Source organism: Mycetomoellerius zeteki, unplaced genomic scaffold, assembly GCF_001594055.1.
Source record: "Mycetomoellerius zeteki isolate Tzet28-1 unplaced genomic scaffold, Tzet1.0 scaffold106, whole genome shotgun sequence".
Taxonomy (NCBI): domain Eukaryota; kingdom Metazoa; phylum Arthropoda; class Insecta; order Hymenoptera; family Formicidae; genus Mycetomoellerius; species Mycetomoellerius zeteki.
Window position 1 is genome coordinate 3,813,235 of NW_017255975.1, and position 14,966 is coordinate 3,828,200.

The 14,966-nt window shown below is 32.0% G+C and overlaps 2 protein-coding genes across 2 annotated transcripts; one reads left to right on the forward strand and one right to left on the reverse strand.

Annotated features, from left to right (window-relative positions):
- Positions 1-2,973: 2,973 nt before the first annotated feature.
- Positions 2,974-9,146, forward strand: LOC108722759 (female sterile (1) K10; the record flags this gene model as incomplete). Its single annotated transcript, XM_018448046.1, has 6 exons — positions 2,974-3,718; positions 4,094-4,285; positions 6,896-7,197; positions 7,279-7,508; positions 8,082-8,336; positions 8,788-9,146. Coding segments are annotated over exons 1-6 (1,773 nt in total), but the record flags the coding sequence as incomplete, so codon positions are not given.
- Positions 9,147-9,443: 297 nt separating this feature from the next.
- Positions 9,444-14,744, reverse strand: l(1)G0020 (RNA cytidine acetyltransferase l(1)G0020). Its single transcript, XM_018447937.1, has 17 exons — positions 14,543-14,744; positions 14,015-14,278; positions 13,783-13,941; positions 13,426-13,662; positions 12,882-13,086; positions 12,681-12,802; positions 12,391-12,527; positions 12,038-12,325; positions 11,874-11,955; positions 11,677-11,793; positions 11,286-11,462; positions 11,056-11,203; positions 10,766-10,910; positions 10,500-10,705; positions 10,085-10,257; positions 9,746-9,994; positions 9,444-9,670 (listed from the first exon to the last, which is right to left on the reverse strand). The coding sequence occupies exons 1-17, from the start codon at positions 14,648-14,650 to the stop codon at positions 9,449-9,451; spliced, it is 3,039 nt and encodes a 1,012-aa protein (XP_018303439.1). The 5' UTR covers positions 14,651-14,744; the 3' UTR covers positions 9,444-9,448.
- Positions 14,745-14,966: the final 222 nt, after the last annotated feature.

A 14,966-nucleotide genomic window follows, 5' to 3' on the forward strand; every position in this document is an offset into this window, starting at 1 on the left:
AGCATTAATTAGTAAAGTGCTTAACGTTTTAATATTTTTAACGTTTCAGTTAAATGAAGAAAAGTTCAATATTCACTTATATATTACACATCATAAATTTATATTTTGATGAATATATAAAATTATTTGTTCTTGTAAGCGAGAAATGTATATTTGACTGATATTATTAGGCCTGTTCTTTTTGGCTGAATTTCTGCATCAGTTCATCTTTCTTCTTCTTTCTTCTTCCTGAAGAGAAAAGGAAGAGAGATGAATTGGTGCAAAAGTTCAACCAAAAAGAACAGGCCTATTTTGTTTTTGTATTATTGCTTACTATAATAATATAAATCCTTGGTTTATATTCATTTGAATTTAAGAATAAATGAAATATGAATAATATCTCTTCAATTATTACGATTGATTTTATCGCGTCATCATACTCATCCGTACAATGTATTATACATCTTTACAGATGATAATGCAAAAATCGTTAACAAATCACCTACGAACCCAAGCACAGCTTGGTTATGATGTTTCATGCAATCGTAGAGAATTGTCATCGGAATTTTAGGATTTTTCACATACTGAGCACTTATAGCGGATCGAAGAATTTCTGAAATTGTTTAATAAGATATTGGAAGAGTTTTCAGAAGAGGAATTAGATGATATTAGGGACAGATTAAGCATTTTGCCGCCTCTAGGCACCAACATCTAGCCACCCCCAGGTGGCTTTATTAATTTATAAATTTGATAAAAGGGAAAGTGGATTAAAAAAATGATTTATATCCCCGCATTAGCTGGTAAAAACATTCAATAATCTTTAATAAGTAATATAAATAAGATACATTTTCAACTGTATATTTAAAATATCATTTCTGATAAAATATGCTTGGTGTAACTCGTGCAAAAACGTTAGATTAACAAATCTCAACTATATGAAAATGTTCTGTCTTGAAAAATTTGTCGCCCCCTCAAATTTGCCGCCTTAGACAAGTGCCTTGTTTGCGTATGCGTTAATACGTCACTGGTTAAGGAAAAAGAATTGAAGAAATGTGATTATATCTGTTAAACGGGTTTCTGATAAATGAAGTTGACAGAAACTGGAGTGAGTTACGAAACGACAATACATGTTTGACAGATTCGAAAAGAAAGTATTTATCAATAAAGAAATGTATCAACGAGCTGAGAGAATGGTTTGCAAAGCAAACACTGAACGGAAGTAAAAGAATTAAGCGTACATGTGGTAGGAAATAATCCAAAGAAAAATATAGTTAAGAAAGCAAGTAGTGAGTATGATAACTTTTTTGGTCGAATTATATGACCGATATCTGTTTGTTTTCTAATTTTGTACCATCATTTTTTGCATTTTATTTTTGTAAGATTATGTTTAAAACTTGCTAAAATAATTAAAATTAAAAGAATTATAGATATTTCAGAGGATCGCAAGAAATTGCAAACCTTTGTTTTGAAATGTAATATTATCGACAATCAACAGTATAAAAAAGATTATATCACATTTTACGAATGTAGAAGATTGCAAGAAAGATCTCTTCGTCTATCTATGCACTAAATAATTGATATTTTAACAATAATAGTACAGTGATAATATAACATGATAAACTGTTTCATAAATATTTTTTTTATTTATTAAATGCTGAAAATTAAATTTCATTCGATCATTTTTTTCATATTCGACTATGATTGGTCAATTTTTTACAATGAGCGATATCCAATGAGAGCTCTGCTTTACATCGTCACGTGAGACAAAGCAGAACTTTCATTGGATATCGCTCGTCGCCCATCGCGTCCAGTACGCAATAGGCATAAAGCCAGAAACACAATAAAAGCACAGGCAATAGAAACAAGGAATAAAAGATTTCAACCTATCAAAAAGCGTCCATTCTAGTATACACGGTATCTGATAGGTTGAAATTTGTTATTTTTTGTTCCTATTGCCTGTGCTTTCATTGTGTTCCCGGCTTAAGTGGACCGTAGCCACAATCGTAATGAAGCCACAATAGAAGGAATAACGATCCCAACCTATTAGAAACCGTGTATTCCGGTGTATCCGATTTCTGATAGGTTGTAATCTTTATTTCTAATTCCTTATTCCTTCTGTTGTGGATGAACCTTAATCTGGTTTTACCTTCTATTGGGTGTATTCAGTACCACGACCGCTCACTGACTACATTTACACGGTTCGATTTACGCCGAAGTTATAACATCGATGTTACGAAATTGGCCAATCACAGTCATTCTATTCTTCAGAAGAATAGCTATGATTGGCTAGTTCCATACATCGATGTTATAACTTCGACATAAATCAGGCCGCGTAAACGTAGTCATTGACTGGTAAAACCGTTTTAACAAAAACCGTTTTAGTTAAAACCGGTGTTAGATGTCCTGTAAACGTCTCTTAATACAGATGTTATTAAAACCGTTTTAGTAAATCCAAACCTCTTCTGAAACAATTTTAAACATTCAATGCAACATTTTATAGATTAGGTTTCTTTAATTTACTTACGTTTCATGGTGATTTGGCAAAGAGAAAAACGATGCGTCCTTATTGTTGTGCGAGTCATTCGGACAATTCTCCACTCTGCAATGCACCATTTTCGTTTTCCGCTTCGGTTTTCATCAAAGAATAGATCTCACTATTCTTTGGGTTTTCTAGTTATACAGCACTTTTGAAATCACACATTAGTCTTTCCGTAACGGTCCCGGGATTCTCAGTATTCCTGCGTCCCGCTACACACACACACACACACACACACACACACACACACACACACACAACACACACACACACACACACACACACACCGCACGCACGCACGCACGCACACAACAGTACCGTGCTGAAGTACTAGGGCGGCGCTAGCGTCGAAGAATACGCTACGCTTCCACTCTATCTTATCCTCTTTGAAAACTACTAGTATTACTACACCATTACAAGGAGCAAGTTGAAGAAGCAGAGGCAAGTATACGGATCCTGTTATTATTTCATATTGCTTCTCATAATAGCGTATCTACGTATGTGATGTATTTGCTCTTCGAAATTCTGATACGTTTTTCGATAATTCTCGCTGAGTAATATTAAGTGACGGAACGCAAGCAACTTCGCATCGGTGCGATTCGCGCGCGTGTCGCCGTTTCATAACCTCGTGCCGGACGGGTGAGAGCAAATTCGTGATCATACCGTTGAACTGTAGAGAGAACGTCGGAAGGAGGTCAAGTTCGCGCGGTGTCGTTCGTCAGAAGAAGAAACTCCGTTCTGAGAACAGGTGGAAAGTCGTAGAAGAACATGAGCCCATTAAACAGAGGTCCTCTTATGGCGCCCAGATTGCCACCGGCCGGCATGCGGCAGCTTCCGCCGCCCAGATTCGCAGGTAGACTAGCACCACATGGCATGCCACCGAGGATGTTACCGCCGCCGAAAAACGGTCCGGGTGGACCGCGGCAGAGACTGCCGCCACCGCGGCCCGCTAGCGGCGTGTCTCGGCCTAACGGCATGCTGCCGAGGTTCCCCGGCGGTCCCAGAGCGCGCGGCATGGCGCCCATCGTGCCCTCGATGGGACCGCGTGTTTCCGGATTACCACGCGGGCCTCCCATGCGGCCTTGGCCGCGACGGATGCCGCCGCTACCGCAGATGATGCCGCCTATAAGGGTCAGATACGGCACGGGCAACGGGAATGCGAAGGGCAAGGCGATGGGTAACGCAAAGAAAGGCAAGATCGAAGTACGTACTCTGGTCTCCGTTGTGTTGTTAAAATTGCTTTTATCCTTGAATCACATTAGTCTTGATAAAAATATTATAAACGAGCTCTCTTGATTGATTTGATGATCACGTACAAGTATGTATTGTATGTACAAGTAGTACTTGTATTTATTCCTGACAGTACAGATTTATAAGCAAGAGCATTTCTGGAATGTTTATGATGTATATAGTATATATTTTTGTTACATTCGAAAACTAATTTGATAAAATTAAATTTTCCTTTTACAGTATATAGTAATTAGTAATGTATACATAGTTAAATTCGAAAAAAAATTTTGTATTAGTTATTAAGTTTTTGACTCACTTAAATCTTATTGAAGAAATATAATTATTTAGGAATTAGAATTAAAAAAACCATGGATGACAGATGAAATTCGTAATGAGATTCAAAGAAAAAACAAATTGTACGCTAAGGCAAAAAAGAACAAAGATGCAGTAGAATGGGAGGAATTTAAGGATCTTCGAAACAAAGTAACGAGGATGATAAGAGATGCAAAAAATGAATTCCTTGCAAAGCATCCTGAACAGGTATCGTTTTTGTCACTGTTATGACAAAATTATTTTAACACTTTATATTTTAAGTTTTTCTAACTTTTCCAGAGAAAAAATTAATATAGCATATGATTGCAGTAATGTTACTTTTACAACTTGGCTTGTTTTAAACAATATCTTAGTGACACTTTTATTTTCTGTTTTTATTCCTTGTCTATATCACTCAATGTAAATTTATTAATTATTATTTTAAACCGTGTATGTGGTAATTGGTGTGTGTCTATGTATGTGTTAATCAGTTTACGTATATGTATAAATTATTTTATGGGTGAAAATAATTTTTTATGGGTGATAATAATTTTTTGCATGTTATCTCATGCATGTGAAAAATAAAATTAACTTTAATTTTTTTTTAAATTAAAAATGAAGGGTAGTGCATAATTTTGTCTTATTTTAGAAAAATAAAAGCATAAATTGTTTTCTAATAAGTGGGTTACAACCTTTGTAATTATTGAGTATGATATTTTTTTTTAATATTGAAATTATATATTATAATAAAATATGAATAGCATGTATAACAGTATGGCATGCGTTAATACAGAGTGAAATAGGTATATTTTTTGAAGAGTCGCGAGATATTATATATACAGTGCATCTCAGATTTATAATTTTTCCATGGAACATAAAGATTATATACTGTACATTTTGTTCCTTGATAACAAATGCGCAATATAAATTAATAGACAAGATATGAGAATGAGTTAATAGCAAATATATTATTATAAGACGTACATTTTTAATTCTAAACATATATTCTTTAAACGTATGTAGTCATTGTGTGACGAAAATCCGGCCTGTTTCCTTCAACGTTGATGGCTTACTTTGATTTTACAGGGTAATCAGAAAACAGATGATAGCAATACGAATGAATCCAGGGGTGTTCAGAAAACTGTGAATTCAACTGAACAATCAGAACAAATGGAGCAAAAGGAGGAGACGCAGCCTTCCAGCAAACAGGCACAGTCTTAAGCTTAAGAGGCTACTCCTCCTATTAAAGAATTCTATAATTTAAATAATACACAACCATCTGTTTTCAAACTTCAGAACGATTTGATCCTTATGTTTTGATATTTAGCAAATTTTTTTACCCGTATCATCGCTATAAGTTCTATAGGATCTTTAATATATGTAGATAGTTTCCACCTCTTTCTTCATAATTTTCGCAACATAACAATCGCGTAATGTTTTTTGGATTATTTACATCATAAGTGTATGCTATTTAAAAACGTGCTGATGAAGATAATGTTGAGAATGTAGCAGCTAGTTGAAATAGTTTTAGATCAATTAGGCCATCTGTGAGAATTACTTTATCTCTTTTTTTATGTATTATATATTGATTGTATCTACTCATACATAGTATCGAATATAGTTCATTACTTAAGCTCTTGTAATATGATAATTAACTAGATGTAATAATTTTTATCAGGCATGTAAAAACTGGCCGCTTGTGAATAAATTTTTCTCAAAGACCTTTCCATATCTAGTATACATGGCCAGTATACAGTGCCGCAAGCTATACTATGTGTAAAAAATAGTAACAGAATTATGGTATCTAATCTGCAACATTAAAATAGATAACGAATTTATAGATTATTTACGTGAAACGCGTATTTTAATGTAAACAAAAAAGTCTGACATAGCTTGTGGCTCTGTTAATTAGTAATATCACTTTTATGATGTGAAATGATTATGAAATGATCATGTTTATATATATATATGTATCATATTTAAGGTATTTGTTCGTTTCATAAATGACTTCCAGAAAATATACAATGACAAAAGAAAATGAATTTGTAATTGAAACAAGTATTATAAGAATAAATCATATTTCTATAAGTTCTAATTCTCTGGTGTTCCCCATCATTCTATCATTATAAATCACTAAAATGGTACGTGTTGAAATAATCGTTCTGAAATATGAAAATAATTTTTTGTGAATTTTTACAATTTAATAATTTACATTTAAAGAGATTAATGAAGCAAGGATGATTGATGCAAACTTATGATATATGCATAAATCTCATGCTAATATATGAAATCTAAATAGAAATGCGTTAACATGTATATACATTATTAATACTTATGATATACAAAAAAAATACAATTGTGCGATTACAAAAATTTTTTGTATTTTATTATATATAATTTATAAAATATTTCAACGAGTTTTTGATGTTGCGAGTAAAGTACTATACAAGCTGTGCATATTACTATTGTATGCTTCGACAAAATAAGTGCAATTTATAATTGTTTAAATAGTTTAAAAAGGAGTAAACAGTGAAAGGAAGATCTGTGCCTCGCTATCTCATAGATGTAAATATATTTATATATATATAGAATTTCTGAATACCCCATAGCTTCAGATATCATGAACAATAATTATTTATTAATATATGAAGGTAATCATTAATAATAGATGTACAGTACAAGATTATGGTATTATATTTGCTTATAACTAAAGATAAATGGAATATAAATTGTAAAGCATAGAATTAAGAATGACTATTCAACGTATTGTTGATATGTTACGAGCAAGTAAATGTATACCAAGATCTTCGTGTGAAAAAGGAAGGTGACGATTTTTAGGTTCGTCTGTATCCAGATAGTGAAGATCTATACGATATGAGAGATGAAAATTATGTCAGTTCTGATGATGACAACACGACTTATTATTGCGAGGTCTGTGATAGAGATTTCCCATCCGAGAATGATCTCTCTAGTCACAAACGCACACATATGCTTTGTGGGATTGATGGCTGCACGTTTTCGGCGTATCCCTCGCTTGTTGAAAAACATATTAGTATGCAGCATCGTTCTGGTTTGTACCAAAAACTGAAGGATTTATCGACACCAGAAGATATCGAAAAATGGATAACAGAACGAAAAAAGTAAGTTTAATAAATATCAAAATGTAAATGCATTAATGAGCACAAGTAACAAAAATTTGTTTTTTCTGAATAAAAAAAAAGGAGGTATCCCACTGAAGACAACATAAAATTACGTAAGGCAGAAGAGCTAGAAAAAGTACAAAGGGGAGAAGTAATCAAGCAGAATTACAATATACGATCGAAAACAAATAAGACGACGAATATACGTGAGAAAAAACGCAAGCCTCGCAAACGGCATATACGCGAAATTAATAGCAATTGTATCCGTACAGAAAAAACATATAGAGGTTTACGCCCGTTTGCTGGAATAAGTAAGTTATGGGAATACATTTGTTATGAATATTATTTGCTTTATAATATTAGTACATAGAAAAAATTGAGATCTTTCAAATGTATTAGATTTATTGACATTTTTGATTCTATATTAAACCAATTGTGCAATTTGTAAAATTAGCTTATGTAAATTACAGTCTAATCAGTTTATATTAAGAGGATTTTAAAGTGATAGAAATATCGACATCACACATTAAAAAGAACCCCGAAATGGCTGTACAAATTCTAAAATTCTTTTTATACAATTAAAATACACGCAAAAACGGTGCGGGATGGACGACGATTTAACGCGAGAAAATCGAAAAAAGTTAAAAAATTGCAGGGATAAATATTTATAACTTTTTTTTTCGATTTTCTCGTTAAATCAACCATTTCATATCTTTTTTGTGCGTATTTTAGTTGTGTAAAAAAGTTTTATAATTTGTATAACCAAATCGTAATACTTTTTAACCGGTAATGTCGATATATCATTCTGTTACTTTTCTCCTTAATGATTTAAAATTTTATTCTATATTATACACAAAATATCAGATAAAACTAATTTTCTATAGCTGATTTGCAAGAAGAAACGGGTGCGGTTTACTTAGATGAACAGGTGGAACAAGCAAATTTCTGTGGAAAAGATATTGATAATATTTCGGACGAAGATGATATACCGCAAACATCTACGGTACCAGAATATGTATCGCAAACATCTACGGCACCAGAATATGTATCGCAAACAGCAGCAGAGTCCACTAATTTACCAACTGTAACCAGTTCGCTTATACCTAGTTTAGTAGCAGATTATGAAAGTGAAAACAGTGGTAAGTAATGTGCAAATCTTAACGTTTATTAATAATCGAATATGCATGTATTAGGCTTTTATCATCTATATTTTTTAATATAAGAATGTCTTGTGAAATTTATATAATTATTAAAAGTTAATTTTTTATCACCCTGGCGGAAAAAAATTTTTAAGTACAGAAAAAGTACAGAAAATCTACATAGATTGAGACAAAATCTTAGAAATTTCTAATTTTTCGTAGATATTCGTAGTGAGACGTAGAGGCGTTGTTTGAGGGCGGAGGATTTCTAGGTTTTTCAAAGGAATAACGTCGCTCTACATCCCACTATGAATATCCATGAAAAACTAATAATTTCAAAGATCTTGTCTCAATCTATGTAGTTTTTCGTAAAACTTTTCCGCCAGGGCAGTTATTTCATACAAAATATTATTTCATACAAAGCAATTTAAGATACCAATTTTGTCTTTAGATGATGGTCCAGAAGAAGTATCAATAAAAAAAAGAAAAAAAGAGGAGAATCTGCAGAATGAGATTACAGAAAATATAATTCATGAAGAAAATTCCACGCAAGTTTGTAAAGAGGTTTCTAATACGCAGTCTTGTACCGACGCAGATGATGAATTAAATAATAAATTTCAAAATACAGTCGCTACAAATCAAAATAAGCAAAACCACGAATCAAATCGAATGATTAGTAACAAAAATGAGAAATTTTTTCTACGTAGATATCATAATCAATTGTTAGAAAAATTGCTTTCGCGTTCTATACAACATGAGAGAAATTTAATTTGCCAATGTGTGAAATATATTATAGAAAACAATTTCTTTGATATAAATTGATCTAAAATATGAATTATGCAAAAAAATTTAGAAACAATTTCATATATATAGACTTCAATTTTTTTTTAGCTATTAACATATTTTGGTACAAAATGTTAGAAATATTTATTAAAGAAAGTATCTGTGATGTTTATTAAACCTATATATTATATATTTTTCTAATTATACTTTCTAATAAATAATAATTATGTAATAAATTTATTATGAATCAAAAGAGTTGTGGAATTATTTTTATAAACTAGTCAATCGTTTAGTTTAATTAATTTATTTATTTCATGTTATACATAAAGTTAGGTATGTTTCTTTTTCTTCTTCGTGTGTTTTTTGTCAGATTCTTGTATGCTATCATCTATTGAAACTCTTTTTTCACCAGTCTTTATAGAGATAAGATGTTTACTATGCTTGCCCGATAACGCACTGGTCCATTCCACTTCTGATCCTTTGATAGCATACTGCTCCAAATTTTCTTTCTTCAGTTTCTCTAATTCTACTTTTTGTTTAATTTTTAATTCCTATAATAGAGAATGTTATTTTTATATATGTTACATAAGTGGAAATTTAGAGAATAAATTATGCAAAATGCAAACCTTAGCTGCGCTTTCTAATTCCTTGCGTAAATTTTGACCACCTAAAGGATCCAATTTTATTTCTTCATTAATTGATTCTTTGGGCAACATAGTACTCTCTATGTATTTTTCCGCGACTCTGTTGAAATATTGGATCGATTTACGTATTATACGATTGAATAGACCGAGCAACTGTGAAGACGGTAGATTTAATTCCTCTGCCAATTTATCGACAGTTTTATGTTGTAAGCCCAAGCCAAGTAGAATCGCCTAAAAATTGTTGCGTGTTGTATAGAAAGAACAGGATTTAGTACGAATTAAAATACTTAATATGAAATAAAAATATTCGGAATATCCTACCGATTGCACTGCTGAGAAATGAGTGTCTCCCATCATATTTAAGAAATATAGACGTGTTAACGATGGCACCAAATCCATAATCAAATGATAATCTGCCATATTGTTACTATACATTTGTAACCGCTTCAAATCATACGATGTAAAATAAACGTTCATTGTTTCTTTACTCAATGCTGAAACAGATATTTAGAATTTAATTTAGATCCATAACCATGTTAATTAAGGGATCTTCATTAAAATTAATTTCGCAGAGTATATGAGAGAAATTAGTCTAATATGTATAACGCACGTTGAAACGATATGCATCAGTTTTAATAGAAGTTGATTAGCGTACGAAGTAAATATTAATAATTTATTCTGTAGTAGTAACAGTGATAATTGATACGTAATAAATTGTAATAATTAATACACTTACTGACAGATTCTAGTGATATTTTGTTGATTAATATGCTTAATGCAAGTGACGCTGTATAAGTGTTGAATGAATAGGAGAGCAGACTTAAAAATCGCCGACGAAAATCGCTCCAGTAAGCTTGCAGCCACTTATCATTATCCTGTTCCACGTTGATTTTACAAAGCATTATGCAAGAATGTTCTCCCGTTATATCGTTCGCCGTTTGTCTGAAAAATCACATAAATTTGAGATTGGTTGACCTTGTATTTTATCACATTGGTACACACCTTAAATACACGGGTACGAAATTGGATCGCTTCCAAAATTTCAATAGATGTTCAGTGATTCCGAAAGACACTCCAATGTAATCCAGATGTTCGGGATGTCTTTCGCTCAATTTCAACAGAAGCGGTGGCAGTGAACTGCGCGGCTCTGTAAGCAATTGCAAAGAAAACATTAATATATAATAAATCGTATTTTGAAACTAATATTTTATTTGAAAAGGAATTCTGTTAAAAACTTTTGTTAAAAAATTCTGTTTAAAAATAGAAAATGTCTACAGATGAACGGATAATACCGATAGTTTCTTGTAATAAACCAACTGCTTCGTCGGGAATATTTTTTATTTCTGTCATTGGCTCTTCTATAACATTTTCATTGATATTTGGCATTTTCATCTCGTAATATTGCTTCAACAGTTGTAATGCACGTCTACCGTAGCCCATCTGCAATTTATTGTTTTTTTTAGCAAATTCACATAATTTTAGATCGAAAACTTTCAATAAGTTATAAAAGAAAAATATATACTCTTTGGTAATCAGGATGTGTAGCAATCCTAACAATGCGCGCTCCAGACAATACTGGAAAATCTTCATCTTGATATTGCTGAGCGATCGTCCAAGGTATTAAGTCGCCTGCTGCTCTACGACCTCGTGAGAGACCATCGTTTATGCTAGTTTTACTGACTTGGCCTTCTAAGCAAATCTATATTAAAACATAAATTGTAAAAAATGTAAAAAATATATCTCTTTGTATAAAATAAATTTGTTATAAAACAATGAAAAGTAATTCAGGAGATGCAGTCTAAAAAAATATTAATTTTTTAACATTTAATGCTTATCTTAATGAAATGCAAAATATCAGAAATTTATTTTAATTGAGATATAGTTAGATTTAGATTTCATAGAATTATAGTTACTTGAAGAACCACTAATATTTCAGGTAAAGTCTTTCTGTTGGAATCTACAGGTCCTAAGAGACAGAATAGATGATGTGCAGGTGCGTCAGACATCATTTGTAAATCATTAGGGGTATTCTAAAATATATTAATAGTTAATTAGGTTAATATTAATAAAGTACAATTTCATTAAAAAATGTTTTTTATGCAATACATACTTTATAATGCGATGCAACATACAGAGAGACCAATTTCTGCAGAAACAGTTCAGAAGCCTTGTGATAAGAGAATAATGTATCTCTGAGGAAGATTAGAGAGAAGTACGTATTATTTTTTAAGTTATAAGCATCTAAAAAATTACTTGTATCAATAAAAAAAATACCTGTTTATATAATACAATTGACATATATCGGGAGGAGGACATCCAGAAAGAATGGGGGCGTGCATTGTAACATTCAGACAAAGTAAATCGCACAGCCATTGCTCTATAGCATCACCCGGCTTGTAACGTATTGACTCGTCGAGAGTAAGTTCATATAATTGTCTTCCGATAAGAGTTTTCTCATTTTGCTCCTTTTCATTTTTCCCATTGTGACTATTTGACCCAGCAGTTTGCGTTCTCAATTGCTGTAGCAATTTGAGTGATAAAGACCGACCTGTACCTTCATATCTATAAATATTAACGAATAAGACTTGATAATCTATCGATATTTCAGGAAAGTTTGAGTGCTTTACCCATTTATAGTTGACGCAAGAAATATCAGGTAAGGTCCAAGCATTGCTTTGACATAAGGTAACGGAATTGCTGCTGCCTCATCGATCACAAGTAACTCTGCTTGATTTAACTTGTGGGTGTCTGTTGGATGTATATACTGTACAAAAAAAAAACGAAATAATGTTAATTTGTAATACTGTGAAAAAGTCTGCATATCCTGTTACAATCCAAAATAAATATGTATGAATATATTTTTAAAATATTTGTGTATATAAAAAAAATTCAGTTTTTTTAAAATAGAATTACACACCTGAATTGTTTGGCGATGATCTCGGAATACATTTACGCGGACAGTGGCCTTGTTAAATTCTGGATTTGTGGATTGCACTAAACCATAGTCGAGATGTTCCTGATATCCCAGAGCATCAAACCCTATGAATATACAAATTGTATTTTATACAATCAACGATCTCTTACATTAAAAAAATGACGATTAGTCTAGTAAACTTACCCTTGAAGACAAATTCAAAGAGAGTGTTCAAGTTCTCCGGACTGGGACTCGAGATGTATATATTAGAGTATCCAAAAGTAACAGCTCCAGCGATAGCAAGTCCCAACGCAGCGGATTTTCCACGTCCTCTAGCTGCAGTCAGCGATACAGTAGACCTCAAAGTTTTCTCAGAAATACATTCGATAAACTTAAGGACCGCTTTTGCCTAAAAATATTTAAAAATCATATTTAAATATTTAACATAAAGTTAGAAAACATTTAATAATAATCTTGTTATATATAATCAACACCAAAACAGCTGATAGTGTGCATTTCGTTAGAATTGTCGATGGTGCCAATTTGGTAATTTTCCATTCTTGCTTTAAGGAAGTTATTTTGATATTATTTGTATTAGAATTATCATTAATGTTATTAAAATTATTTGTATTATGTTTACATTTTTAATATTATAGACTGCATATGTAATACAAAAAAGAAAAAAAATTGAAATAGCAAAGTGGCACATCAGCCGTTCTAGTGTTAATTTATTTTTATGTTAATTTACCTGGTCGACTGTTTTACAGCAATTGATTAATGCAGATACAGGCTGAGTGTCCTGTAGACTTTCCTTTAAAGCATCCAAACTCGACTGTTCCTCTGAAACGTCCGATTTAGGCACAGGTTCTATCCTTAGATTGTGAGAGGAAATAGGCAATACATTAAGTTGGTCATCAACGACCAAACATCGAGTACATGAAGCCAATGATAGCAAAAATCTCTCATTAAATCGACATACTATATCCTAAATTGATAAGATAAATGAAAAATTATATTAATTCATATATATGGAAATTATATATTAATTTATATAATATTAATTTTATACAATGTTTCAAATGTATTTTTAAAAATGTTATATTACCTTATGAGCTTCAGTACGGAATCTCTGATGAACATCCATGTTCATTGTATACAACTGCTTCAAAGAGTTCATAGATTGTAGTAAAAATACAATAATTCCACCACCCTCTACAGTTTCAATAGTACGTGCCAATAGGTTTGGTGTAATCGCCTCAAAATCCTAAAATCATTATACATAACATTATAAGGAAACTGTAAAATAGATACGCGAGAAAAGATAAGATTATACATACCTGTAATATACACATGCCATATGTATTACCTAATATTCTGTGTGTCTCGTTATAATAACAGTAACGAATATTAGTGGAAATAACAAACAATTCAAATGGATTATCTTCGTTAACTTCCAATTTGCCTGACTTGATTTTCTTCTGTAATGATTTCATTCGTTTCTTTCTATGACTACTAAAACCTAGGTCTTTTTTGTAGCACCAAAGTACAGAAGGTCTAGCTTTGACGACAGTCTTGGATAACATATGGTGCAACAATACTACCTGAAAGAATATTTGTTTTTTAATAGATATATATTTTAAAGAATATACAGTTTTTTAAGACTTTAGAATCTAAACATTCAAGTCAGTGTATGACAATAAGCAAACTATGTTTTTGAGATCTTTATAAGTTTCTTCAAATAATAAAGAAGTTTTTAAATGATTTCATAATTAATACATTTTTTAATCAAGTTTTTTTATTCATTTTAGCTGTTGTAAAATTAAATCAACAACAAAACAAATTTGTAAAAAGGTTATTTGGCTCACTTGATCCCTCGCTTTCTCGCCGACAATGGCGAACAGCGTTCTATGTCCCATAGAAACACCATTTTCTATCAGAACGCGTATCCGATTGTCTATTTTCCTACGAACCATTTTGGCAGAAATATCGTGCCTAAATGCACATCAAAATTGTTCAGGATCACGTCAATCGACCTCGTGGCTCGTACAAGTAATCGAGTACGCAACATACAATCCACACAAGGTATATCCACTATATGTTCACTACGAACTCATACAAGGAACAATTCCCACCACAAGTTCTTCTCGTTTTTTGATAGAAATAACACAGGAATAATGGGTGCATTTAGTACTACACCGCTCACTGAGCGCTCAGTGAGTTCTTGCATCTGATTGGCATATTCCGTTAGAACTAAAAATATAGACCAAACAGATTCAAGAGCTCACTGAG